Here is a 26,696-nt window from a genome sequence, read left to right as displayed (position 1 = left end):
ATCCTTGGTAGTCGTCGAATCTTCATCCGAGTCCTTGTCGGCATCAGGATACCCGGGATTGTCAGAACGCGGACCGTCCTTCCAAATCAATAGATCGCTATCCCAATCATCAGACCGTCCCGAATATTTCGTCCTGGGGATTTTCCCCGGTATCTTCAATTGCATTGCACATGCAAGGCATCCACAGCATCTACAGCATCCACGTAAAGATGGTTGATGGTCGTCAAGCATTGGGTACTCGAAGTCACTATTGTCGTTGTCAGAAGCAGACCGCTGGGTCGCCTCGTCAAAACCGCCCCCGGGACGTCGTTGGTTTACGAAGAGGTCATTGTTGTGCTCTTCGTCAATCGAAGCAAAGCTGGGTGTAAGAAGTATTTTTTTGCTGCCAAGTTTTTTGTATTCGGCTAAGAGAAATGATTAGCGATGCCAGGCGGGCCTCCTTCGAGCTGTGGCCATACGAGAATTGCGATGTGCCTGTAAAGCCAAAAACATTGCACCACCACCGCCAAAATCAATGGATCTCAAAGCCCGTCCAAAAGCCATCTGCCGCCGCTTCTCGACGTCGTCTACCCCGGCGGCACGATGGGATACTTCCAGTCGGATTGAGAGGCGGCCGTCGGAGGAAGGCGACATCGAGGGGGCTTAGTGAGACCGAAGAGTGAGAATTGTCAATGCGTTGAGGCGGGCTGAAGCCCGTGAGGATCTGTGCGGGAGAATGACAGTGAGGGAACTCGAACTAAAACAGAAAGGACCAAAAAGACTTGTAGAGAGAGAGGTGAAGGAAGAGAGAGAGGTCCAGGCGACAAGGCTGGAGGGATTGACGGGGTTTTTGACTCGGACGCTGCGCGGGGTGGAAAATGTGGCCTACAACTTTAGGGTTGGCGCTAATGTGGCTAGCCGTGGCGGTGCTGTGTGTATGGACTTGTTATTGGCTGTTATCTCGTCGGCCACACGGCACTAGGCGGCGCTAGCCCACGCTAATTGCATCATTTGAGGCTGACTCGGTGGAGAGGGACAGACACCACAGACCACATTCTCCTGCTGCGCCTTGACTCATCTCCTCCTCCTTGTCCCCGTATTGGACCATCTGGCAACGCATCTGTACTTCGTTAGATCCAATGGAGATCAGATCACGACAGACTGGCCATGGGGTGTCGAGATAGACTCTGGAACACCTCCATCGGCAGCCATGCTCGACTGATATGGGATAAGCGAGGTTTAAGACTCTTTCACTGGTCGGGCTGGTCCAGACAGTCCTTACGCTTATTCTCACTTTCCCTGTGTGGGAGAGAGTGCTTGATTGAGCCCGGAGAACAGACCCGTCTCACCTTCTACCACGAGTTGGGGACGGGCAGGAACATGGATTACTATCGAACAAGTGACTTGTCCAATGTACCTTTTTAGTTTCATCTGCTCTATCGGCTGGTGTCTATTCTGGTCCCCTCTCTCCAATGGCGCCAATGCTAGTCATTCACATGAATTCAATCTCCTGATCATCATCATTATCATCATCAACAGCGTTGTCGGCACTAACATCCAGATCCACCGCACGCTCTTTCCCTTTCCCTTTATCCTTCTTTTCAGCCTCGTCGCCATTGACCGATAGGCCCAAGGCTTCCATCTCGTCATAGTCGTCTCCCAGTTCCTCGATCCTGCTATCCCTGGAATTCGAATTCCTGTCCGCTGCGGCAGCCGTCGCCCTTCTCGCCATGTGGCTTTGGGCACTGTCCTTTCTGACCACCCTCGCTCGCCCGTCACTTCCCAGGCGCACCTCCAGTTTAAGTTTCTCGGTCGTCTCTCTGATCATCTCGGCGTCCTTGCCATCCGGTGGAGGGACAACTTCCCTTGCCTCGAGGGAGGAAACGAGCGCTTGGTTTTCGGGATTGTTCTCCAAAAGGAACTTGAGACACATCAGGGCGTGTTCTTTGATGTAGGGATTGCATGCTACACATTCCAGAAACCGTCAGCGAAATACAACAGAGAGACAACAAGACGACCGACCACGAGCAAATTCCTCCACGAACAGGACGTTTATTGGCGCATCAGAGAAACGGAATGGCTGATTACGTACCATCATAGGTTGTACAACTCAGGATCGTCTCAACCCCACCATACTCGCGGATCTGATTTTGTACCGTCGGGGACTTCCAGACCAGGCTTGACAACACCAGCACGATCAGTTTCTTGAGGTTGCGCCATTCAAAATCTGCCGGTTCCTCAGTCACAGTAGTTGCGGCGGGGGGAGCCTGGGCAGGGGTGGACGGTGAAGGGTGGTCACCTGGCGGTTGTGGGAGCGACTCAGGTGCGGTTGAGGTGCCGTTCTGTTGCGCAGGTTCTTCCGTTTGGGCAGCAGTTTCATACGGTCTTTCAACAGCAACGTGTGCAGGAAGTGCCGATGCTTGCTCCGGAGCTTCGAGATCGGTCGTGCTGTGTGGTTCACCGCTTCCATTCGTCGTCGCTTTCACAATCCCATTCGCACCTGTCCGAGCGGGAGGCAGAGTCTGCGTCAATCCGACCTTGGCAATACTTTGGTCCAACTCCTTGATCAACGTCACCAAATCATACACAATCTCCCACTGCACCAACAACTTCTTCCAGTCGTTATTCTCTGTCAATACCGCAAAGAATTCCAGGAACTGGTACACCCCTTCGTACACACGTTCCATATCCCACAAGTTGAGTGGGAAATCCTCCGCCAGGGCGAGGCCGGCGCGAATTTGTCCTTGGAGGTAGATAAGGGCACAGGTTTCAGGGATAATGTTGCCCCGGAAGACGATGAAAATATACCGGACCGTCAGGACATCCACACGGCTGAGTGGAGAGGAACTCAGACGAGGTTTCTGCTGTTGTGCTGCAGGTGGTTGTTCACCTGCCGCATTCTGTTGCTGTTGCGCCGCCGAAGGGGGGCTATATTTCGCACGGAAGATGTGCGTTAGAATCTTGATGACAACAGCTTGGGCTGGGGAGATGATGTCCTTGGGTTGCCCAAAGTCCGCGTACGCATGGGACATCAGCCCATTTTTCAGGATAGCTTCCATGATCTGCACCATCATTTTAAAGTAGAATTCATCATCTGGCAAATCCCACGCGGCGATAAAAATCAACAGCTCCCGCAGGACGTTGCGTCCTGCTTCTTGAGCGAGTAATATGTGACAGCGAACCGCCTGCATGTTTTTAAGACCTTGCTGGTGAGCAGTGGTGCCGTTCTTGGACCCGAAATTGTCCACAATGCCTGCTTGGATGATCATGGGTAATGCTTCGATTTCAGTCGGTCCAAGGACCAGGGGGACATCGGTGAGGAGGCCGCGTTCTTGGTCCCCTGATCCGCGGTAATCGTCGTCTTCCATACTATCTCCGACGCTGATGAGGTCGTCCTCATCATCTTCGAGTTCATATTCTTCTGGATCAACCTCGTCATCGTACTCGGGTCCGTCATAATCTACCATGGGAGGAGGCCGGGGGTGCAGCCGCGCCATGAGTTCATCTTTTGCTTCTTTCAACGTCGCAGCTGCAGACTGAGCGGTCCGGGGCATGCTCAAGTCTTCTTCTGTCAAATCCTGGGTGGATTCATTCAGGTCGCCGTACGAACCAGGCTCTGGGAGATCGCTCCAGTGAGAGTCCTTTATCTTGCCACCGGATTTGTAGCCATTGACCTGGGTTAAAGCCATAATCTTCTCGGCAACCTGTTTGACTTGCGGCGAATGGGTCTCGGTGGCCGCAGCATCTTCCTTAGTCTGTAACCAAGCACGCAGTTCGGCTCCCACTTTCAACAGCACATCCGGGCTGTCGTCCAGCTGATTCGCGTTCATGCCCGACAGATTTTCCATGTCAGATCTGATCTTGTCCATGAGCACCTTGGCCGCCTTCTGGGTCCGCTCATCATACTCCTTGTTGGTGCCTATGAGGTCGAACAGAGCATGGACGTCGTCGATGTTGTAGCCCGGGTCATCTCCATCTGCCGCAAACCGACCCACTCGTCGCGGCAGTTTCTCGACGGTCGACCTGATTCTGTCCTCCTTCGCAGCCGTCTCTCTGCCTTCCTCATTGAGAGTTTGCTGGTCTGTCTGACTGCTTTGGTCGTCACCCTCATTTGTTTGGGATTGTCCGAAGAGATCCAGCCACAGCACCAGCTTTCGCTGCTCATTGTGCATAATAAAGTTGTGCAAGAACTGCAGACACGTAATCAACAGCCTCTTGTACAAATTCACCACCTTTTGCCATCTCTCCTCATTCCGCGGGTTTGCCTCGCCGTCGAATCCCCGAGCTGTGACCTTAACGCAGACATCGATGAGTTTCAGGATCTGTTGATCGAAGCCCTTCTCCGCCGCGAGGTTCTGGGCCTTTTTGGTGGTGGCGAGGAGATTGCGCGCGATCGTGCATAGGTCGTTCAGCCGTTCAATGTCCTTGACGAGACTGAGGTAATGAGCAGCAATGAGTTCGGAGCTGCTGCCGCCAAAGCCCAGCTGCGGAGGGTGCTTGTAGGTAAAGGACTGTTGTTCCAGGGCCGGAAGAGCGTATTTCAGCACCGAAGTCAGACCCTCCCATATTCGAGGGTTGAATCCCAGCGCAGATCGGACATCACTCTCTTGATGCGACTTATACAGAATTTGTTTACCAGCGATCAACAGGTGCTCCAATCTCTTCTCATCGATCAATCCGGGGCTTTCGTAATGAGTTTGGGTGCCGGTGAGGACTAATTGTAAGAGTAACGAGGCGCTCATGCTGAGAGCTGGCACTCATAGTCGTTGGAACCTTGGTACAGCGTGTAGTCAATTTTTTTCCTAATGTCTTTGACGGAGGATTTCACCTGGAAACTCCGCAGTCTAGTTTTCGGTGAAGCAAACGATCCGCAAAGGGATGTTGCGGTCGCTATACTTGCCTGTTCACCGGCAAATAAAAAGTGCCGAGGATACGGAGAGGTACCTGGTCTGGACACAATTTTTTTGCTTTGCATCTGGCACCATCTATCAACAATTCTTTAGGATTAGCTACCTATCAACGCCCAAAGGATGCTAGATTTGTGCTGTATATGACATCTGCTAGAGTGCGCCATTGTTCCAAGGGTATATGCCACAGATTGTCGACCTGCCTGCCATAAATCACATCTATGACCTGACCCTGGAGATCGAGCGATATTCGGACCTGTCAGCCTGGAAGACTGTGCCGTGGACTGCTTCTGTGTCCCCTCTTTCGACTTTGGATGTCTCTTTGCGCTTTCATTCTTTTTGTGTTTTCTCCAATCCTACGGCTGGCGCCATTCTTATTCAACATAGCTTGACCGCGTGTCGACTCTTTCCAACCGTCGAATTCGGACCGGACGACTCAGGCCGTGATCAATTTCAGATAGTCGGCAACGATCAGGGTGATCATTCTATGCCACGTCAGCCTGCGAACATGTTTGGAGGGGTCTGTTACTCACGCATGGGGAGCGATCCTGACATAGTAAGTGCCGAATCCACGGTAAAATCTCAGCCAACCCTCATCGCGGATAACCTTCTTCGCGCAATCAAAGAAACCGTTGTACGGGAGCTTGCCGTCAGGCCCCCTCTGCTGTTTCTGCAACCGCGTCTTGATGAAGTCAAACGGCAAGCTGAAGAACGAGGCAAAGAACCCAGCAATCGCAGATGCGCCAAAGCGGTTCGAGGACTCTGAGATGTCGGGGAAATAGTGCTTCAATTGAGCCTTGGATTCGGCGAAGAATGTGAGTTGACCAAAGTTGAGAGCCATGGCACGGATGACGGTGGGGTACGCTCCGGCCCAGAGAGCCGTGACGCCTTCGGCTTTGGCAATGCGAGTTAAAGCGTCAAATACTGATCTATAGTTTGCGCGGGCTTCTTTGGGTTTCAGGCCATCAGATTGCATTCGAATGAGGGCGAGATCCGCGGGGTTGCCAACCATGGCAGCCAAACCACCGGCTGCCAGACCGGCCGCGCCTCGCTCCGCGAATGTGACCTTGGTGCCGTTCTGATCAGCCCGAGTCTGCAGCATGTTCTGGAAGGTGTCGAAGAACCCTAGTCTTGCGGTGGTATAGACTGCTTGTCTCAACAGACCCGCTGAGAGACCATTATAAAGGTCCAGCACCTTCCCTTGAGCAATGATGTCTCTTGTGATTCCCAGAGCCGTGGGCCTGGGACCTGTCTTCACACCCTCGCCCGCCAGCTGTAGGCGCACTTTGACCATGTCTATGGGCTGGATGCAGCCCGTCGCAAACATGCCCGCGAGACCTCCATTGACAAAAGGCAGAGCGGCGCGCACGACAGGGAAGTGGAGGAAGTCATTTTTGGCCTGAACCGGGTTGTTCACTGCCTCGGTCGCCGCTTCTTCGACCTTTGTGGCAGCTGATCGAGCGCCCTCCTTGATCCGGTTGGCAGTGCCACTAGACATTGTGCTAGAGGGGGAGGGAGGAGAGATACGAGGTGAGGTGACAAGGAACGCAGCCCGAAGAGGTCGGTATCTGGGATGTCGCAATGGTCCGTTAGCAATTTCCCCACTTTCGTCCACGCATTCCTAGGCTCGCGGTCGGGTATTGCAGAAACAGCTCCATTGACCGGATCGTTTTGCTCCTGAGGGTGTGTCTGGACATTGGGTGGACAGGATCAAAAAGAACCACTTACCAAGCAGGAACAAACTCCAGCAACTGTGTGGGAGTCGACGACTTGTCTCGTGCGGTGAAGAAGGCGGTCTATTACCTTATACACAGAGCGGGGAAGGACGACCTTGGTGCGGAGGCCTTGGAGCTGTCGTCAGACACACACACACACACACACACACACACACACACACATGCACACACACAACGCGATTGGGACGAGACGAGACGAGACTCGATTCGACAGCAAGGCGACTGACTAACTCTTTGATGTCGGTGACCGACAAGTATGGAAGGAGAGCAGAGGAGAGGAGAGGAGACACGGGCGGAGATGCGGGTGTGTGCTGGAATAAGAATGAAGATCAAAGGATGACCCAGCTAGGAGACAAGGAAGAAGTCGGTCGGAAGAGAGGTTGCCAACTCGGTCCAGGAGAACGTAGCAGAGTTTCGAGGGCAGCAGCCCGTGGCGGTTGTGCGTGTCTGTCAAGGGACTGCCTCGCCAGCTGTCTGACCCTGCTCAACTGCTGAGTACGAGCAACAAATGACGGAGGTGACCCCGGGTGGCACCCATGGCAGGGAAAGATGGGCATTATTCGAGTCACCAGGATTGGATGGAGGGCCGGGTTGATGGGCTCTGCCATACTCCGGACTCGGCAGCGATCAGATGGGAAGAAGGCGCCAGAGATGCGGGGAAGGCATTTTGGTGAGCCAACAAGCATCATGCACCGCCCGCCGCCGCCGCCAGTTAGCACCCACTACAACAAACTTACCACCAGCTCATGCCCACGCAGCCCTTTCCAGGCCCCTGTTTGTTGAAACTGCCATTGACGAGCCACCCATTACGCCGCCCGACCAGCCCTGTCCAGGCGAAGCATTGCACCGCATCTCACCACTTTTTCCTTTTCCCCCAATCCCTGTGATTTGGAGGTGCTACTGTATGTACGGACAGACACCTGGAGCCCATTTCCATCCCCTCATCACATGCCACAGACTTTGTGCCAATTCTCCCTCGACTACTTTCCCCCCTCCCCACCCCTATCGTAAGATGACCCTCTCTCTCGTCTCTAAAACAGCTCGGATATTGCTTTTTGGTCACTACCAGGCCGCCAAGTGGCGGGCGTACTCAACAAAGACTCCCTGCTCATCATCGGGACTGGGCCTTGTTCCCCGAAATGCCGGTTGGCAGCGGAAAGATTCGGACTATTCCTGACGCTCAATGGCCCACTGTTCCCAGGGGTCCATCGAGGCCGATCTAAATTGCACGTGTAACGAGGCTGACGGAAGCATTGCTTAAGGATTTGGTGGATTTGGTGGTTGAGCTTTGCAGAATTCATCAGCCTCGACTTGTTGGCGTCGGGATGTTGATGTCATGGGCTGTTGTTTGCTCCCCACTTGTTCAACACCTCGGTCACCCTTGGCCACCGTCGCCGCCCAAGTCAAAGCTACAGTACCTCGCCCTGCTGAAAGTTGCTTAGCGGGCCCCCCCCAATGTAAATCTGGGGAAGGCTAATAGTTAAGCCTACCCACTGTGGTCACCCTGCAACCACCGGTGCGGGCACTCTTTTCTCCAGCACACACATACCGACTTCAGATCCAGGGTAGGAGAAACTTTTTTCTACTACCTATCCAAAATCTACGACAACTTCAGCTTGGTCGCCATACGACCACGCTCTAAGATGAGGGCCTCGGAGAGTGGACAACTGCAGCTTCCGCCCCTCTGCTGGAGCAGCTTTTTTCCCGGAAAGTTCCGAGCATCTTCCGACCGAGTACCCTCGCACACGTGTATGAGATCCGGCCTGGCTCCCGAAGCATGGCTCGATGCCTCACACCAATGCCTTGAATATCAGTGGCCCCTAGCCGGTCACCACTCCGGATAGGACAATTTTCGGATCCTGTCCTGGCTGGAACAGGTTGAATGCGCCATTAATTTCTCGACGCGGAGGTTCTAGACGCCGAAGGCGATGATCTTGTCTGTGCAGCCCACTGTACCTACATACAGTAGATCTGGTCAAGCCTTTGGTTTGTCCTTGCGCCTCAGGAGGGCTTTGACGTTGAAGGGTTTTTTGATCTCCTTGATCCTCCGCAGTAAATCTTTCATTCTCTTCTCACGCTGTTCTGGTGTCGTGGACTCAGTACCATGTTCGCTCGCCACGGTCTCGGAGACTGCAGTTGAGGGCGTTGTGGTGGATCCTCTTCTCTGTTTGTTGTCCTTTGTGATCGCTTGATACACCAGTACCCAACCTGGCACTCGCTCTTTCTTCGGCACAATTTCCTCTCCCGTAGTGGTCTTACTGTGCCCCGTTGGTATTTCGGTGTCTTGAGCCTCGGCCGACCTCCACGGGCAATATTCTAGGTGGTTGTCAATGGCGTCCAATTTCTCGATCGCAGGTGATTCGCCACGATATAACCACAGACCCAGCGAGCGGAAACAGTGACGGCATTCAATGACATCGTCACACTTCCTCTCCCACCCACAGACTGCGAGTCGAAGCGTGTCGAAGTGAGGTCGTTCTTGCCCACCGAGTCGGAATTGTTCCAACTCGTGAGGATTCTCAACAGAGGCCAAGGGTAGAGGCTCAACCTGGGGTATTTCGTCTAGATGGCTGGCAAGACTGACATAGCGGGCTCTCAGGCTGGACAGGGCCGAGGCGGTGTTCAAGAGACCTTCAATGCGTTGAATTGAAGCGTCACATCCTCGCTTTCGCCAGAGACAACTCTCTGCATGCGCGGTGACAATCATGCCCTGGTATGTTTTGACAATCTTGTCGTAGATCTCAAATGAGATGGCGAAGCTGTCTTCCTCGTCCGCAGCTACGTCCTCATCCGCACCTTTGTCGCCCTCCTTCTCCGAGGACTTGAGCAGCTCCTTGTCGACATTTAGATCAATGTACAACCTCTCCTTACAGACACCACATGCCACTGTATCTGTATCGACACAAGTCCAGCCTCTTTTTGCCCACGCCGCAGCGTTGATGGGGTCGGTCGATGGGACATGCCACTGGGTCACATGCCGAAATGTCTCTAGTCGTTGAAGAAATGCGGCTCGGCTCGACGGGAGATACTGGCCGCTCAACGTGACTGGCGCAGAGGTATGCGATGCGATAGCCCTGGTGGGAGTTATGCGACGTCGCTTGGAGGAGTCAGAAGCGGCATAGAGAGAGAGGGAGGTGGTGGAGGCGTTGATCGAAGAGTGCGACGGTGAGGCGGGAGGAGTCGAGGCGGCACCGTCGGTTAGGGCCTCGAGGATGCGATCGAATTTGCGCTTTTTGGTCTCAATAGCATACGACATGGCCGGTAGAGGCACTCAACAGCAGGGTAGATGGATGATGCAGTTTCATGGATTCTGGTGCTGAAGTCGAGAAGGTCGGTGGCATTGCGCATCCATATACAGAAACATAAACATGCGCCAACCAAATACGGTTAGTGCCTTTTCTGGCTGAGGAACCGACGACATACGACGACTACGGACTACATACGCATCGAACTTGGCCGCTATGAGTCTGGTACTGAACAGGGAGACCCAGGGTCGACGACATGGAGAAGCTATGCACTGCGTTCATGTGACGGCGAGGACAGCTGAAACAGATGCAAAACTGATTGCTGCCATACAGGAGGCAAACCCCATTACACATTCTCTATCCCAATGCCAACTGCCGCACCTGTTGTCACCAACCCCTTTCAGTCCACGTGCACTCTGCAAATCTCTGAGTTGTGAAGTTCAAGGCGGTGAAAGAAAATCCACAAAGAGGCTCAAAATGACTCCTGCACTGTGGAATCACACCTTTTCAGTTGCAGCCAGTTCTGCTCCTGTGACAGACGGACTGCCAAAGTCATCCATTCCACGCCCAAAGTATTGGCTTTTCTCACAGACGACGTCGTCCTTCTTTCCAACTTTCATTCTCTGCTCCACCATTCTTTCCTTTGAAGATTTTCATCCTTAGAGCTTCGAGCTGTTGTCAAGGCTGTTGTTGTGGCGTGTGGAGCCTTGTCCAAGCCAAGTCCTTTGCAATGAGCTCCCCCCCATCCGCCTTGGGCTGGGTGTCCAGCAGCAACTGGGATGAACCCCAGGCAGTGATTGAAGTGGAGGCTAAGTTACCTGTCTGGTAGGGTTTCTGCCGGCAGACTGCCATAGCAACAGAAGAATTCTAACAATGGCAGGCAAAACAGTTGGACACCGATCAATCCGTTACCCACATCCACCATAGCTGCACTTCCTGCTCTTCCGCCACCTCCGTCAGATATCAATGACAGTGAGGAATCATTTATAAGCGCAAGTCTTCTTCGCGAGGCGATCCTCGACTCAGCCCTGCGCCTGGAGCAACGTCGCAGGGGAAGGACACGGAAGGCCCTCTCAGCTGTACTGTTGTCACTACGACGGGCAAAGCGAGTTACTTATGTCAGTTCTGGAGATGCCTCCAAAGGTGCGATGCTACTGAATGGAAATAAGAAAACCCCCCCAAAGAAACCTCGGGCCGTTGGGAAGCCTTATAATCGTCAATTTGAGATCGACCAGAGTCTCATGCCCATTGCCCGAACCACATTCAACATCGTTGCATCAGGACATAAGCGGACGTCTTCGGAGGCCTTTTCTACAGATGTAGAGACATTTGTAGCAAAGAAGATGCTCACTATGAGGGGAATGGGTCAGGGAACCACTTCGGTTGCTACGGGCGTCTTCATGGCACAGGAACAGCACACAACGCCAATGAAACCGACACAACCCGACACGAAACGTCATTTTGCCGCTGTCGATGCCTCCAACAGGGACAACCAGGAAGACCTCTTCGATGATGATGACTTCGCTGACATTGAGAACTTTCTCGAAGCCGAAAAGACACTGGTGGCCAGGACGACATACCCAACTCCGACTTCTTCCCGACCAGAAACCTTCAGGGCCCTCAAGACACCATCGTCACCTACTGAAGCCAATGTGACAGCGCCAATGAAGCCGGTCATCGGTCCTTTGCCTTCCCTTGCCTCGCCAACGGGACTGCCCACGAATTGCTCTGCCTTGCACCCCTTTCCAATCTGCCTCGGCATTGGAGAGGCTCTCCGCCACGTCTCGCTCGCCTTCTCCTCTTCACCACCGGCCACTCCAGCCCGTGCCGGGACGGGCTTTTGGATCACCACTACCACGTCGTTGAATCTGGAGATCTATGCTGTGGTGCACACCACTCGCACCATGGGAGCCAGCCGGACCGTCACACTCGCGGACTTGTACTTTCCAGACCGACCACCCTACCTCACCGGCACCACCGTTCCGCAACCAGCCTCGGGCGCCGCCACGGGACCCGCATTTTCCCAAAGATTTCCAGACAGATCTCTCGTGCGCGTCTTCGCCCAGATATCCCCGAAGCCCGTCTTCTCCGGCGCCTTGACCGCATTGGGAACAAATGCACCTCAAATCTCGTCGTGGAGTCCTGGCGTGAACACTTTACCCGTGACAGCAGCAGAAAAACACGACGTCGATGTCATCGTGTTGAGCATCCGTCGCTCCGATTGGGAAGAAATCCAGCGCGTGAAGGACATTTGTGACCGAGCTTCTGGGGCTTTGACGACAACGACCACCAGCACCACCACACCTGGTATGGCTTCGGTCTCGACGACGACGCGGGGGCACTCCCAACAGGCCAAAGCAGAAGTTGCTGGAAAGACACGCCGTTTGAGTTGACAATTGACCCAGACGTGAAGGAGCAAAGAAGAAGAAAAAAGGAGCAGCAGCAGCAGCAGCACAAGACAAAATACAAATCTGTGAGAGAAACTCAAGCCAAGACATTCATTCATTTAGCGTCCCCCAACGCACCCAGTGAGGAATGGATTTTGTGTGGAAAAAAAGAAAATGTCGAGCTAGCCAGACAGACAGATAGAGAGGGAGGGAGGGGTGAATGGATGGATGGATAATTGAATAATTTGATGGATGTGCTGTGCTGCTTTTGATCCAAATCGAGAAATGTCGGGGAAGCAAATGCATACATAACGTGGCGCACGATGTCTAGGACAGAACACACAAAGTTGCTAATTGCTCTTGCTTGCAAGACCTTGAGCTTCATTCAACCCTTGTGACAGATCGGAGATGGAGGGAACTCCACGGCAGAATGCTTGTGAAAGAATTATTGATTAATTACGTGCCAAATGCATGTTCCTATGCTTGGTACCATACCGGGCCTGATCATAGTCAGCAACAGCAGCAGCAGGACGATGCCCCATGCAGAGCGTCTAATAATACAAATACAAAGACGATGCCATGCTCTCTACCTGCCCGGAGCAGCAAAGATTCGAAAGGCATGACAGCCAAACCCGTTCCTGGTTCCGTTCCCATTCCCAACCCCATTGATACACATGGCAGTAACATTGCACTTCTCCCCTTCCACCAAGAGCTCCATCTATCCATCAATTGCTCCTCCCCCAGTATCCCCAGGATTTTCTTCCGGTCTGAAACCCCGCAATTAGAGTCAACGCGTCCAGACAATCGAACGCCCATTCCCAGAGCTTGCCTCTTCGCGTTGGCTTCTCGAACGCTTCGGTTGGCATGATCTCCTTGTGCTCCAATTGATGACGGCGATGGATGATCTCTCGCAGGAAGAGCATGGCCTTGACCTCTTTAGGATTCAACTTCCTCAGCCTCAGCCTACGCCCAAAGCTCCCCAGAGATCCACAGAGCTGCTGGGTTTCTGAGAGCGGAGGGCTAGCAGCGGCAGGGATGGGGGCGGCAAGAAGGCTGCTCCTGTTCTCCCACGGCTGGCGGATTGTCTTGGTGACGATCAGCCAATCGCGCATTCTCCTCCGGGGTGCAAAATCGCTTCTAGTCTCATCGAGATCGATGCCATCAAGTGCCGCAGCCGCAGCAGCAACATGTTGAATCAGGCGGTCCGGTCCACGCAGTCGGGCCACTGCGCCTTTGATATCGACTTGATCGTCGTGATAGCGCCAATCCCATTCCTCCATGACCAAGATCTTTGTGCAGAGAGCCTGGCCGTCGAAGAGAACAGTACCTTTTAGAAATTCGACCATTTGGATTTCTCGGTCATTCAAGGGTCGTCCGGTAGTTTCTGGAGGGTTGATATCTAAATTCCGTAACGCGTTGGGACGGCGTGAGCCCTTGATAGACATGGCACGAATTGGGGCATCCCAATCGGTCTCGAAGATATCAAGGAAGCGTGGGAGTAGTGGCATGGGCGGGGTTGGGGGTACCTGCCACTTGTCGGTGCTTGTTTGTACTCTCCCTTTGCCTTTGGTCTTTCCTGTGGCCTTTTGTAACGTAGCCTCTGGTGCTTTTGCCATTTGAGAATTGGAAAGGATCTCCTAGCCCTTCACACCCAATGACCCGATGAGGCCATCTCTCCAGCGGCCGATGTCCTTGGCCTTCTTGTTCCAAAGTTTCTCAGTCTTCTCCATGTCCTTTCGTGCGGCGTCGAGTGCCTTTTGTGACTCTTGGACACGTTTTTGCAGGGCATCGGCGTCAAGAAGACGCACGTTAACGTTTTCCGTCGTCGTTGCGCTCGCTGCATTTGCAGTTGCTGATGGTGGCCGGGGTTGTTTGCTTGCGTTTTGGGGAGCCGTGCTGGGACCAGCAGTAGTAACACGGTTGTCCTGTTGCGCTGGATCTTCGGGGCCGATCGGTGGGCCTCTTGAAGGCAGTCGCAGAGCATTCGTCCTAGAATGCGGTCCCAGGCCAGGAAGAGAGTTAATTCGCCCGCCAGAACCAACCCGAGTAGCATGGTGAGGATCCCGAGGTGGGTTATCCCAGCCACCTGGCATGTTGACCGAGTCGTCGGCTTCGAACTCTTCCTCACCCTCATCATCCAGGCCTTCTCCGTCGCCGTATTCCTCGTCTTCGACTTCTTCGTCGCTGTCCCCGATTTCGCCGTCAATCTCACCGTCTTCGTCGTCGAATGGCTCAAACTCGTCGTCATCGACAATTTCACCATCCTCACCCATGATCCAAACGACACCGTGCCGCTCGCCCTGTCTCGCAAGCCTCTCCATCCCGCCGCTGAGGTTGGTGTAATCATCTGTTTCCAGCGCACCCAAACCCCCCATGGTGCCCAAGTCTCCAAATTCCTCGAGGTATATTTGTCGTTTTTCCTCAAGCTCGAGGAGCTTTTCACCCTCATCAGCGCTGAGATGCCTCAGGACCCATCCATTAGGCGTCACCAGACATCTCTTCAACAGGTCGTCTTTTCGCTCTCCTGCGTCCGCAACACTGACGGCATTGCCGTCCTTCAGCGCTTGTTTCTCCTTAAGTGGCAGGTAGATATAGCCAAACGCATCGTTGGCGCTGTATCCGTTGCCGTCCAGGTAATCTTGCCCGCGTCGGGAGTCTGGCGGTAATTTGTACGTGGCTGAGTTGAAAGAGGGTGGATTGAGCCACGGATGATCCCTGGAGAGTTCCCCTATTTGGATGAGCGAATGAAAGATCTTAGGCATCGACGAAATATGCTCGTTGAGCAATTTTTGAATGGCGGCATGGGTCGAAAGGCCGTCAGTGGCTGCGGCCATCTTCTCAGCTTCATTGTACAGGTCGCGCATCGTGTAGGGGCCCTTGGCTTCTTCAACTTTAGCGACAGACTCTTGCCTAGGTGTGGCTGTTCGAGGAGTGCCCGGTTTCTGAGGCTGATTTGCAGATTTTTCGACCTGCTGCGAAGCGAGAAGGGCAGCCTTGTCTTTCTGCTCGATCTTCTTTTGGTCGACTCCATCTCCGGTAGTTTCCAATTTCTGTTTCTCGATTGCTTCTTGCAACTTTGTGCCGATCTCCTGGCTCTTTGGTTTCGCTCTCTCGTCGCCACTAGCCGGAGCACTACTCTCAATCCGTTGTTTCTTCTGCTTCTTTTGCCGAGCAATGACCGGTGCAACCTCTTCTACCACGGGCGTAGTAGCAGCGCTAGGGACTGCGTCAGCCGGTTCAGCTGTCTTCTTAGCTTTCTCTCGCCGTTCTTTCTTTAGTTGAGCCTTGCTTTTGGTTCGTTCCGGAGCAGAACCAACAATGCTCGGGGGTGGAGAGCTCGCGCGGGAAGCGTCATGAGAAGGCCGCTCGGACATCGCTGGAGTTGAAGGCCTACTAAGCTGGGCCGAAGAGAGAGATGGTCGCCGTGAGCCTTTCTTGAAAGCCGAAACGGGAGGTACAGTGCTGGATTTCTCGGTGGTAGCGGAAGCAGGGGTCTGCTCCAGCGCCTTGTTGACCATTCCAGTCGTTAGGCGGAGAGTTCTTGGTCGGGGCACGGATGTCTTTGACGTTTCCGACGGAGTTGTAGTCACAGGAGTGATCGGTCGTGGGCTCATTGTCGCCGGTGTGCCAACAACAGCAGAATCTAAAATTGGCGTAGCAGACTTGTCCAAGCCACCAGTGCTGACAGATGTTATCGGCGAGTTAGTACGGGCATCCGAAATGGTTCCTTGAGGTAATTCCGACTTCCCAGCCTTTGCTGTCGCTTTCCCTTTGCCCTTGGGGTCCTCAGCCTTTGTAAGAGGCCGCGGGTCATCTTTCTTCTCACTCTTCTCTTCAACCTTTCCCGCTACATCCGATTTCTTCTCCATTCCAGACTTTTGGCGGCTTGACTTTGGCTTGGGCGAGCCTAGACTGATTTCATTCAACCCGATGCTAGGCTTTTTGCTCGAAATCGGTGCATCGTCAACCAGTATGGCCTTGCTGTCTTCTTTCGGGAGATCGGAGCCTTTTTGCTTCGGAGTTGATGTGCGGGGAGCTAGAGGCACGATTGGAACTGCCGGAGCGATAGGTGCAGAACTGATCGATGTGCTTCGTTGTCCGATCGCCTGAGCAGGCGGAGTTGGAGACACCGACCTGATGGGAGCTGGATGTCCATGGCTGAGCTCGAAACCCGGTGGGACCTTCGGTGTGGATGATCGAAGACCCGAGCTGTAATGACTCTGGAAGGACGAGACACGGGAATGTAAAGGTGGAGGCTGTGTTTCTGGCCGGGTTGGTAGCGGCGGGAAATTCTTCTCATCCACTGCGGCGATAAGGTCAGCAAATCATCCAAGCAAAAGATAAAACCAGAAAGGACACAGCCAGAACCATCAAACAACCCGGCGGCGGGTACTCGAAACGGGCTCATGGGTACAGGCATAGACAATCAGGCTTTTCGCATCATCAGATCCCTCAGCACAAGCTTTTTACTGTCTCTAGAGCATTTCACCTAAAAGGAATTGTAAGAAATTGTTTTTCTGATCTGCCTGACCGTTCGTAACATGGTCAGAGAAGGGTACTAACATACATAACAGAACCGTGAAAATGGGACGATGGATGCCGCTGAAGAAGCCTGATGCCGATAGATTGGTTTTTCGATGCGTCCCACGCTCGCCCGGGACCATGACTGTGACCATGCCGTTACTCCACTAAGTTTTCGCCATTCAGCTACTAACTTATGCATTGCTCGCTGATCCGAATAATAAGGCCTCGTACCACCAACGCCAAGCAGAATCCATCATAAGAAGAGAGAGAAAGAAATGGGCATTGAGTGTTTTGGTCGGAATGTCTTCGATCACCATCGATTGTACCCGCCGCCGCCGCCGTATAGGTTTGATTGCTGGTACCCACCTTGATTACCCCCAAACAGCCCCTGCCCTGCCGTATTGCTCTGGTGGACTCTCGCTGATGCGATGCTCGGGTCTGCAAGATGCTCTACACCACCTCCTGAAGAGGAAGTGTTAGCGTGTCTGTGCTTCTTGCCCTTTTTCCTTTGCTTGACAAGCCCAGGATCTTGGTATGTTTGATATTGAGCGTAGAGCGGGTTGAGGACGCCAGGGGCAGGGGCTGATAATGGGGGTGACCGAAGGGGGTTACTTTGCAAGGAAAGGAGCAACTCACGCTTAGACAGATCATGACCTTGATTTGTTCCACTGCGATTCCGCGAATAGACTTCCGCGTTGATGTCTTTGGAAGTTCCAAAACCAGGGTTGGTGAAATTTTGGCCATGGGCGAACATGCCGCCTCCACTAACCGGAGGTGTACCGGCTGTTGGCAAGCCGGGAGGGGGTCCTTGAATTCCACTGGAGTAGAAGCTCTGCTGCTGGCCTTGAAAGCGACTGCCGGAGCCTGCTTTGGTATCGTTGTTGAAGTATCTGGAACCGTGGCGTTGATGACTGCTAATCTGTTCATACTGCGCTTGGCTATACTGTGGTCCTCTTCGGTCAAAGTCTGACATCTCGAAAGCGATGTTCTGGGAGCTTGGTTGCCCGAGGCCTGGAGCCTGTGGCAAACTACTGGTGTTAAGCAGAGCCAATTGTTGCCGCTGTTGAGGCGTCAGACTGCGATTACTCAAACCCATTGACGCAAATTGATCGCTCAAAGACTGGGTCGGGCGCCCAATTGCTCCACGTGCGGAAGAGCCCCTGGGATCATCCTCTGGTTCTCCACCGAGAGCGAGGCTACCAGCAACGACGTTGTCTTCTTCCAGTGTTTCTTCCGCGGCTGAGGTGGCTTGGGCCTCGAGTTTCGCTTTCGTTTCGGCCTCCAGCTTTGCACGCTCGGCTTGTTCTTTCTCCCGCATGGCACGGCGTTTGGCACCGCCATAAGGGTCGATAAAGCAAGGCATGTCATCCACCGCGGCGCGAGCTTCTGGACTGAGACACGAATCGTCGTAGATGAATCGATAACTCCGCGATACACATCGCAGGACCTCTTCGTATTGTTTTTGTATTGGGTCCAACGGTTTCGACTTCGGTTTGGAAATTGTCTGGTCTGGTCTAGGCGCGGTCTTCGGGGGAACTGTCGAGGTAGGTGGCTGACTAGCAGGAGGGTCCTTAGCTTTGTGGTCATCCAGCTTCTGGGCCGCGAGCGAAGCATGAGTGACTTGGGGACTCGGAGTAGCTCTACTGTTGGTTTGGCTTGCTCGTCTCGTTCGTACGACGGAAGCATTTGCAGTCGCCCAGCTTGCAGTGGAGGGCAGGGCAGAACTATCCTGAGAGTTCTTCCTGCTAATGTCGTTTTCTTTGCTACCTTGCCGAGCCATTGGTTGAGTATTCGCATTTTGGACGATTGACTGAGGTCGTGGTGGAGGGTTCATTTGCGACGTCTGGGTGGACACGGCAGGTCGAACGGGCAGTTTTGCTCCATGGGGTTCATTTTGTAAGGAGCTGTGCTGGCCATCTTCGCCAGTCTCATGGAGGAAGCTGCAGTTTTTGTTCGTGCACGTCTCCCCTCGCAAATAAGCCGAGCAGTATTTCGTGGTGCCAAATTGGGCCCTGAGGACGCGATCGCCGTTGAGAGACCCATCAACCGTGTTGATGCAGAGAGCAGCATCCTCTTTGCGAGCATAAGTCACGTAGACGCCGATTCCTTGGTTCGCAGCTCCTGGTTTGGCTTTACTGACGACGATCTTCTCAATTTCGCCGTATTGGCCGAAATATTCTGGACCGCGGAGAGTCTGCAGCAGTGCCTGCTCATCTTTAATCTGCGGAATGAGGCCGATAACATAGACAAGATTCTGTTGCTTGACACGCACACCAGCGAGGTTGCGACGTGATGAATTTTCCACCTCACGCTTCTCTGTCTCCTTTCGTTTGGCTGCGGCTTGCTTTTTATTTTTGTTCAACTGATCGAGTTTGAATTCTTCAGCTGTCGGGATTTTGTACTGTATGGTCTTCTCATCGTAGGGTCTTCGACAGTTCGGGCATGTACTCTTTTCGTATGTTGTCTTAAGACTGTTGAAGCAGAACTGACAAATCTGCGTCGAGCATCAGTATCGGCCAAGCGAAATCGAATGAGACGACGGAATACGAGGGGAGTCGCAGGAAGTGATAACGGGTGTCCAGACATACCTGATAGCCACAAGGACACGGTCTGAAGTTCTTGTCGGATAGGTCAAACTCTTCGATGCAGAGTGGGCTGTTTGTCACGTAATCAGCATCGAGCCAACATTGCGACAGACCGAGGGTAGCTACACTCACCAGGTTTCCTCGTCATCATCGATGACGGTGTCCTGCGACCGACTCATAACGGTAGATGCGATAATATTATTGTGAAGTGTTCCACCTCTGTCGACGCCTGCACCGGTGAATACAGGTCAAGAATGTCCTCCATGCACTACGGGTTTTAATGTCGAGTTTGGTGTGTCGTAGTCATCTGATGGGGGACTGGGCAGTCGGTAAACCAGTTCTCAGAAGCAATATTGATCAGGACGAATGGCTGGAATGAGGCAAAAGGGTGTGTTCAAAGTGAAGCGAAATGAAATATGCATCGAAAGCCACGGAGAGAAGGCGAAAGGTTGCGTTGCAAAGACTCGCGACTGCGGCAAGAACCTCACGCTAACCTCAATATCGTCTAGTGGACTAGCTCCGGTCTTGGCATGGCAAAGAGCTCCGTCATGACCACCAGTATGAGATGCTCCTGCAACCTCTCAATGAGACTCTATCAGATCAAGGGCCGCACATCTACGGTCTGGGACCTGTGAAATGTCGTCGACGAAGGCCATACTGCGTCTTGCCAGCAAGAGGCCTCTAGGGGCGGCTGCGCAGGCCAAGGGATGCGCCCAACGTGCCACCCTTTCTCAATCGACGAGGAGTTATGCCGCCGACAAACCGGCACCCGACATGAGGACAGCTGGGTCCGATCTCCTGTCTGAGTTGCGAAAGGCTCCTCGCCCACGTGAGTAGTGGAATACAAAAGAGCTGGCACAGATTGCTGACATTCGGAGCAGCCATGGGCAAGCTCTCCGCACCCATCGTCAACGATGCCGACAAATACGCAGATAAAGCCCTGCCACTCCATCAATACGGCCAATACCTCATGTCCTGCTTACCCAAATATGTCCAACAATTCTCGGTATGGAAAGACGAGCTTTGCATTTACATTTGTCCGACCGGCGTCATCCCCGTCTTCACGTTTCTCAAGTACCACACGGCGGCAGAGTATACCATGGTTGCGGATATTACTGCGGTAGACTTTCCCACCAAGAGTTATCGATTTGAAGTAGTGTACAATCTGCTCAGTGTGCGACACAACTCCAGAATACGAGTCAAGACATATGCGGATGAAGCGACACCGGTACCCTCAATCACGTCCCTCTACGATGGCGCAAACTGGTATGAGAGAGAGGTTTACGACATGTTTGGCGTGTTTTTCACAGGCCACCCCGATCTCCGTCGAATCATGACGGACTACGGCTTCGATGGGCATCCGCTGCGCAAAGATTTCCCTTTGACGGGATACACTGAAATCAGATACGACGAGGAGAAGAAGCGAATTGTGGTGGAGCCCCTGGAGATGACACAGGCGTACCGAAACTTTGAAGGAGGCACAAGCGCTTGGGAACAGGTTGGTGTTGGCTCGGACAGGAAACCAGCAGAGTTCAAGCTGCCCACGCCCAAGCCTGAAGAGAAGAAAGAAGAGAAGAAATAGGCAGACCTGGCATGCTGATTGAAGGCTGGGCAGGTTCATGATTTGGTGAGAAGAAAATGCGGAGCGTCTCAAGACGCCATTGTACATATGGGAGTCAATACATCAACACGGTCCCTTTCAGCCCGTCGCCTCCAGGGTTCTCGGTTAGATATATCAAGTGTTCGACGCCATGAACTGTACGACTCGCGCCACGGCACTCGGTTCACTAAAGCTTCCTGTGCGATTACGCCAAAGGTGTCGATGTCCGGTTCCCCAACACGAGTGTGCTTCCGGTTCCGGTTCTTGAGATATGTCGGCCCATCCCGAAACGGGTCATCCGGACCGTTAAGAGACGCCAACTACTTCTACGCGCTTATGAGGGCTGCCACTTGACGCTTCAGGACTTGGCTGACTCGAAGCAGGGATTTCCGGCTCGACAGCATCTCATACTCTCTCAAAGTTTGATCAAAATATGGAAGCTGGACTAACAAGCCGGCCTTTGTCGATGTCGCTGCTGGCATCATTTATCCGAAGAGCCTGATTCTCCGGTTTGTATATTCAGAACTTGGGCCGAACACTTATTGTTAGAGATCAGATACTCGTCCGTCCATAAGAAGAATCCCACTGCTTGCTCTCGGCCAATCTGTCCTAGGGTTGCCTGCGTCGTTCTCGATGGCTGCAGTCAATCCAATCATCCCGGGTTTCGCACCGGATCCATCGATCGTCCTGATTGACAACACATTCTTCCTGATCAACTCAAGTTTCCATCTGTTCCCCGGTCTGCCGATCTACGCTTCGCAGGATCTGGTCACATGGAGACAAATAGGTCAGCTACGCAAGTCCGTGTGTGGGCTCTGGGATGAATGAAGCTGACGTCTCTACCAAGGAAACGTAATCAATAGACGGACCCAGCTAAGTCTTTCAAGGTCTCCCACCGGCATCTTTGCTCTCAATGAGCGCGGCGACGTGTTGGTGGGCACAGGTGGTCTCTATGCTCCGACCATAAGATACCGCGATGGGGTGGTATATGTTGGTAAGACCCGACAAAAACTTCATCGAGCACATCAGAAAACCTGAACTCGAAATTGAGTTGAACCGCTAACGACGCGGCAGTGTGTACCAATATCATAGCACCAACAGGTGGCTCTCTGGAACCGGCCTGCGCAAATTTCATCGTCTCAACGCAAGACATCTGGTCGGACAATTGGAGCGATCCCGTCTACTTTGACTTTTGCGGGATTGATCCGAGCATCTTTTTCGACGATGACGGTCGCAGTTATATCCAGGCTTCAGCTAACCCCGGACCAATGAACAAGATAAAGCTCTTTGAAGTTGACCTCAAAACCGGTCAAAAATTATCCGAAGAGAGCATAATTTGGGACGGGACTGGCGGCGTAAACCCAGAAGGCCCGCATCTCTACAAGAAGGACTGCTGTTACTACCTTGTGATCGCCGAAGGCGGTACACACAAGGGCCACATGGTCACCGTTGCAAGGTCTAGAGCCGTATTTGGGCCCTATGAAGCATTTGAAGGTAATCCCATCCTCACGGCGCGTGGGACCGACGAATATATACAATTCACAGGGCACTGCGACATGTTCCAAGACCGGGCAGGGAACTGGTGGGGAGTTTGCCTCGGGGCGCGAAAGGACAGAGCAGGCCGCTTTATCATGGGCCGGGAAACATTCATCACTTCAGCGACATGGCCGAAAGGAGGTTGGCCCTCATTGGATCTCGTGACGTCCAATCCACAAGGACTAGCTCACCGGAACAGGACGGCTCTTACTGCTAACTCGATGGTCGATCTGGTGTACATCCGCGACGCAAACCTGGACGACTACGAGATCTTGCATGGCGGCCGCGATATCACCCTCAACGCACGGGACGTCGACCTCCGGAGTTCCTCTGCGTCTCCTACCTTCATCGGCAAACGCCAACGTCAACTGGAGGGTGTCAGCTCGGTGCTCATGGCCCATCCAGCGCCGCAATCGCCAAACGACGTCAAAGCCGGGCTCGCTGTATACAAAGATGAGCACCGCTACGCGAGGATCTTCTACGACACCCGGGAATCAGCCGTCATGTTTGAGGTGCGAAATACTGCACACAAGATCCACCGGACCATGACCCATATCATCGAGCCGCGCGACAGCCTCACTTTCAGGCTCAAGTACACCGAGCAGCAGTACCAATTCTCCTACAGGGTGCCGGAGACGAAGTCGTCTGCGGGCTGGATCTCCATCGCCACCGTTGACACCTTGGACTTGACAGATCTGGACTTTGTCGGTCCTGTCGTCGGCATCTTTGCCGTGGCGGCCGGCGAGCCGACCCCGGTTCGCTTCAGAGATCTGGAGGTCAACTGACCAAAGATATCGGTGGCCCCCGACGATGACATGCTAGAATCTTTGCGGGGGCCTGGTAATCCGACGGGTGAGGGCTATGTGTCGATTCGTCGCCGCCAGGGCCCTCACGACCATCTCCATCTTTGCACGACACCCACTTCCAAAGCAGGAACAATGGCAATACCTCAATCTTCGGACACATGTGCTCTCAAAATGCGGCCATACTGCAAGTCATTCGGTGCAGTCAAATTGAGTGGGTCGCTTTGGCAACCGACAATCCGAACTATATATTCTTGCTCCTCGAGGATCTCTCTGTGCTGTGGATGGCGATTTGCTCTGGGATCTGTCTGCCCGAGCGAACTATCGGCACTGGGGAGGAGGAACGACTGTTCTCGAACGAGAGATGGACACGAGCGACATCTAATTCGTCCAGTGTCTGTCAATCCTTGACGAAGGGCTGAACTCCTTTAGCTATCTGTCTGGGGGTAATAACCGCTCGCCTTCAGGCCAAAGTCGAGTACCCGTCATCCAAACCGTGCGTGAACAGGAAGAACAAAGGAGGAGAGAGAGAAAAAATCTGGACTGAAAAAGGTATTTGTGAACATTTAGTCTAGTGATCTAAGAAACTGTCCACCTGTTAAAGAGAAGTCGTTGCTGGATTGATTTGATATATTCCGCTGGGAACCTTTACTGGATTTTAGAATTTGCTTTGCTTTTTCGTCTTTCTCTTTTCTTCTTTTTTCATATTTTACCCGGACGACAACCCCATTGATAGGTTTATATGCCTCCAAAAACAAGATTCTTTCCACCGATGCTTTGATGCTTTGATTATTGTGCAAGATGTTGAAAGTTGGCAGACGGTGCCTGATTCCGTCTAACTGGTATATATATCTATTGTTTTAAATCCATGGGAACCCCCTTTTCTATCCGTTTTGGTTGAACAATTCCGGACGGACTTGTGGTCCATGTCATCTCTCTTTACATTCCCACTAAAGAGTGACGCTGCTGACGCTCAGCACGCCCTTTGCTCCCACTAGCTCTCTCTTGACGTTCTCGTCCACCTCCTTGTCCACGCCCAGGATCATGAGCGCCTCGGTCGTCTCTTTGGGTGCTGCGAGGCCCTTTGTGGCCCCAGTATGGGAGAACGTTGCGGGTGCCACGCTCATGAAGTTGATGTTGACACCTTCTCGGCCGAGGATGCTGCCCACGACGCCAATCTTCCCGGGGGAGTCGTAGTTGTGGCAGATCAGCAGGGTACCGTCAGGCACAAAGGAGGTGGCGAAGCGATCGAGCCGGGAAATGAAGGGCGAGTTGTCGCTGCAGTAGCCCGAAATTATGTGCTGCTTGCTAGCAGGTTGCCCTTGCTGGTCCCCCGCCACCGTATTGGATGATATCGAGAGCCCTTCGAGGGCACTGGAATGTCGACTCAGGGACGGAGCTCTGCTGGCGGGCCGTGCGACGAGGGTCACCAAGCTCGAGTACGCCTGCGTGGACGGATCTCGCGACTTTTGCTCGTTGACGAATATCCCTCTCTCTTTGGCGACCATCTCGGCGTTGACGATGTTGACGTTGAATCCCTCCGCGTCGGAAATGGGCAGTGTCAGCCCTTTGATTAGAGCCGCGAAGAGCGGTTTCGTACTCGACATGTTCGCTATCTCACCCTCGTAGATCAGGTCAAACGTGTTCATGTTCCTTTGATGGAGGGGTTGCGTCGGGGAGGTGAAGTGCTGCGTGTACAAAGATCCCATCTTTTCCACGAGCCGCACGAAAGGTTGGAGAGTCTTGTACTCGGCGGGTAGAATGATGGGCGCGTTGACGGCGCTTCTGGGTAGATCCCCGCCCAGGATCTGTAGGACCTGTTCACAGACGTCGATGGAGACGTTTTCTTGTGCTTCAACCGTCGAGGCACCGAGATGTGGAGTTGCGATACACTTGGGATGTTGGACAAGTCTGGCTGCAGAGGACTTTGGGTCTTTGTGGGGTGGTTCCGAAGTAAACACATCGATTGCCGCGCCGGCTATCTGTCCAGATTCCAACGCAGCAAGAAGGGCCTCTTCGTCGATGATGCCCCCACGGGCCACGTTGAGGATGCGAGCCCCCCGTTTCATCGAGTTGAGTTCGGATGTGGACAGCATGCCGCGTGTGGCAGCAAGCATTGGTGTGTGAATGGTCAGGAAATCAACGACAGGCAGGAGCTCAGACAGAGATTCGACTAGGTGGACGTTGGCGGCAGCAGCCACTGACGGAGAAGCATAGGGATCTGCTGCCACCACATTCATACCTAGGCCGCGAGCCATTCGAGCGACAATCAGGCCGACTGAAGAAGAAACCAATAGTCAGAACCAACCTCAACCCTCGAGGAAGATGGAGAGATCGTTGTATACCTTTCCCTAGTCCCACCACACCTAACGTCTTCCCCTTGACCTCCACGCCGACAAGCCTGCTTCTCTCCCATTTCCCGGCCTTGACGCTCGCACAAGCGTCGGGGACATTCCTGGCCATGCTCATCAAAAGAGCAATAGTATGTTCCGCGGCTGCCTGTATATTTCCACTGGGGGAATTCACCACGACAATGCCCAGCCTCGTGGCAGCGGGTACATCGACATTATCGACACCGACACCCGCTCGGGCGACTACCTTCAATTTTCGGGCTGCTTTTAAGAGATCATTCGTGACTTTTGTCTCAGAGCGCACAAGAAGTGCATCGTATTCCGGAATGATCGAGATGAGTTGCTCAGGGGTTAGACCTTGCTTCTCGTCGACGATGAGGGTTTTGCGAAGGAGGGCGAGGCCATCCGGGGACAGTTTCTCCGGACAGAGGACTCGGGCCTGGACCGTTTCACCGTTGGTGGTAGCCATTTGACTCTTCAACTTGCTGGTCAAGCTTTGTGTCCGGAAGGCAGAGTGGCGGTGTACGAATCACTTGTAAACCGAGGCGATCGACCACGAAAGATTTGTTCAAGGTGAAAATAGAAAGATCTCAAGAACTCCAGACCAAAAGGACAGTGATGAAGAGAGGATGGACTTGTGAGGCCAATGACAGGGACAGATAGATTGAACTGAGTTTTCTCCTACTTTTTGGCTACCCTTGATGTTCAGAAGAGAAGGACCAGTGACCGAACCGTTTTGTGATGCGTAAAGACATTTTCAATTTCTCCGTGGGCCGGCCCATGCTCCAAATCCATTCGTTGGCCGGATGTTGTGCGTCATGCACATTGGCGAGACACGAGCAATGAAGTCGAGGAATGGGGGGCAGTAAGTGGCCGAAGTCGCAGGGAGGATTTTGATGCCAACCCCGCGATCTGGGGGAGTTTGTTCAGGGGAATTCGGGGGGAAGACAAACCGTGCAAACACAGCAAACAATTTTGTCCCAAACCAATACCAGCAACACAGCCAGACCATGCTCTGCCTCCACCATAACAAGAATATACGC

General features: G+C 53.3%; 10 protein-coding genes across 10 annotated transcripts; 3 read left to right on the top strand and 7 right to left on the bottom strand.

The window, feature by feature from the left end:
• Positions 1-1,471: 1,471 nt before the first annotated feature.
• AYL99_04284 (hypothetical protein) lies at positions 1,472-4,721 on the bottom strand (the record flags this gene model as incomplete). The annotated part of the gene is made up of 2 exons (XM_018835798.1): positions 1,472-1,944; positions 2,072-4,721. The coding sequence occupies 2 exons, from the start codon at positions 4,719-4,721 to the stop codon at positions 1,472-1,474; spliced, it is 3,123 nt and encodes a 1,040-aa protein (XP_018695448.1).
• Positions 4,722-5,322: 601 nt separating this feature from the next.
• AYL99_04283 (hypothetical protein) lies at positions 5,323-6,384 on the bottom strand (the record flags this gene model as incomplete). The annotated part of the gene is made up of 2 exons (XM_018835797.1): positions 5,323-5,371; positions 5,420-6,384. The coding sequence occupies 2 exons, from the start codon at positions 6,382-6,384 to the stop codon at positions 5,323-5,325; spliced, it is 1,014 nt and encodes a 337-aa protein (XP_018695447.1).
• Positions 6,385-8,597: 2,213 nt separating this feature from the next.
• AYL99_04282 (hypothetical protein) lies at positions 8,598-9,878 on the bottom strand (the record flags this gene model as incomplete). Its single annotated transcript, XM_018835796.1, has 1 exon — positions 8,598-9,878. The coding sequence occupies one exon, from the start codon at positions 9,876-9,878 to the stop codon at positions 8,598-8,600; it is 1,281 nt and encodes a 426-aa protein (XP_018695446.1).
• Positions 9,879-10,597: 719 nt separating this feature from the next.
• Positions 10,598-12,260, top strand: AYL99_04281 (hypothetical protein; the record flags this gene model as incomplete). Its single annotated transcript, XM_018835795.1, has 2 exons — positions 10,598-10,692; positions 10,748-12,260. 2 exons carry the CDS (start codon positions 10,598-10,600, stop codon positions 12,258-12,260), a joined length of 1,608 nt encoding a protein of 535 aa, XP_018695445.1.
• A 719-nt stretch (positions 12,261-12,979) lies between these two features.
• AYL99_04280 (hypothetical protein) lies at positions 12,980-13,870 on the bottom strand (the record flags this gene model as incomplete). Its single annotated transcript, XM_018835794.1, has 1 exon — positions 12,980-13,870. One exon carries the CDS (start codon positions 13,868-13,870, stop codon positions 12,980-12,982), a length of 891 nt encoding a protein of 296 aa, XP_018695444.1.
• A 21-nt stretch (positions 13,871-13,891) lies between these two features.
• AYL99_04279 (hypothetical protein) lies at positions 13,892-16,674 on the bottom strand (the record flags this gene model as incomplete). The annotated part of the gene is made up of 2 exons (XM_018835793.1): positions 13,892-16,557; positions 16,623-16,674. 2 exons carry the CDS (start codon positions 16,672-16,674, stop codon positions 13,892-13,894), a joined length of 2,718 nt encoding a protein of 905 aa, XP_018695443.1.
• Positions 16,675-17,088: 414 nt separating this feature from the next.
• On the bottom strand, positions 17,089-19,542 carry AYL99_04278 (CCR4-NOT transcription complex subunit 4; the record flags this gene model as incomplete). Its single annotated transcript, XM_018835792.1, has 3 exons — positions 17,089-19,272; positions 19,367-19,433; positions 19,496-19,542. 3 exons carry the CDS (start codon positions 19,540-19,542, stop codon positions 17,089-17,091), a joined length of 2,298 nt encoding a protein of 765 aa, XP_018695442.1.
• Positions 19,543-19,999: 457 nt separating this feature from the next.
• Positions 20,000-20,945, top strand: AYL99_04277 (NADH-ubiquinone oxidoreductase 30.4 kDa subunit, mitochondrial; the record flags this gene model as incomplete). The annotated part of the gene is made up of 2 exons (XM_018835791.1): positions 20,000-20,192; positions 20,245-20,945. 2 exons carry the CDS (start codon positions 20,000-20,002, stop codon positions 20,943-20,945), a joined length of 894 nt encoding a protein of 297 aa, XP_018695441.1.
• A 651-nt stretch (positions 20,946-21,596) lies between these two features.
• On the top strand, positions 21,597-23,284 carry AYL99_04276 (hypothetical protein; the record flags this gene model as incomplete). Its single annotated transcript, XM_018835790.1, has 3 exons — positions 21,597-21,750; positions 21,811-21,957; positions 22,038-23,284. 3 exons carry the CDS (start codon positions 21,597-21,599, stop codon positions 23,282-23,284), a joined length of 1,548 nt encoding a protein of 515 aa, XP_018695440.1.
• A 968-nt stretch (positions 23,285-24,252) lies between these two features.
• AYL99_04275 (phosphoglycerate dehydrogenase) lies at positions 24,253-26,122 on the bottom strand (the record flags this gene model as incomplete). Its single annotated transcript, XM_018835789.1, has 2 exons — positions 24,253-25,580; positions 25,648-26,122. 2 exons carry the CDS (start codon positions 26,120-26,122, stop codon positions 24,253-24,255), a joined length of 1,803 nt encoding a protein of 600 aa, XP_018695439.1.
• Between the last annotated feature and the right edge of the window lie 574 nt (positions 26,123-26,696).

This window comes from Fonsecaea erecta, assembly GCF_001651985.1.
Source record: "Fonsecaea erecta strain CBS 125763 chromosome Unknown Scaff3, whole genome shotgun sequence".
NCBI lineage: Eukaryota > Fungi > Ascomycota > Eurotiomycetes > Chaetothyriales > Herpotrichiellaceae > Fonsecaea > Fonsecaea erecta.
Note: the sequence above shows the minus strand (reverse complement) of the source record. Positions and strands in the feature narration are given on the sequence as shown.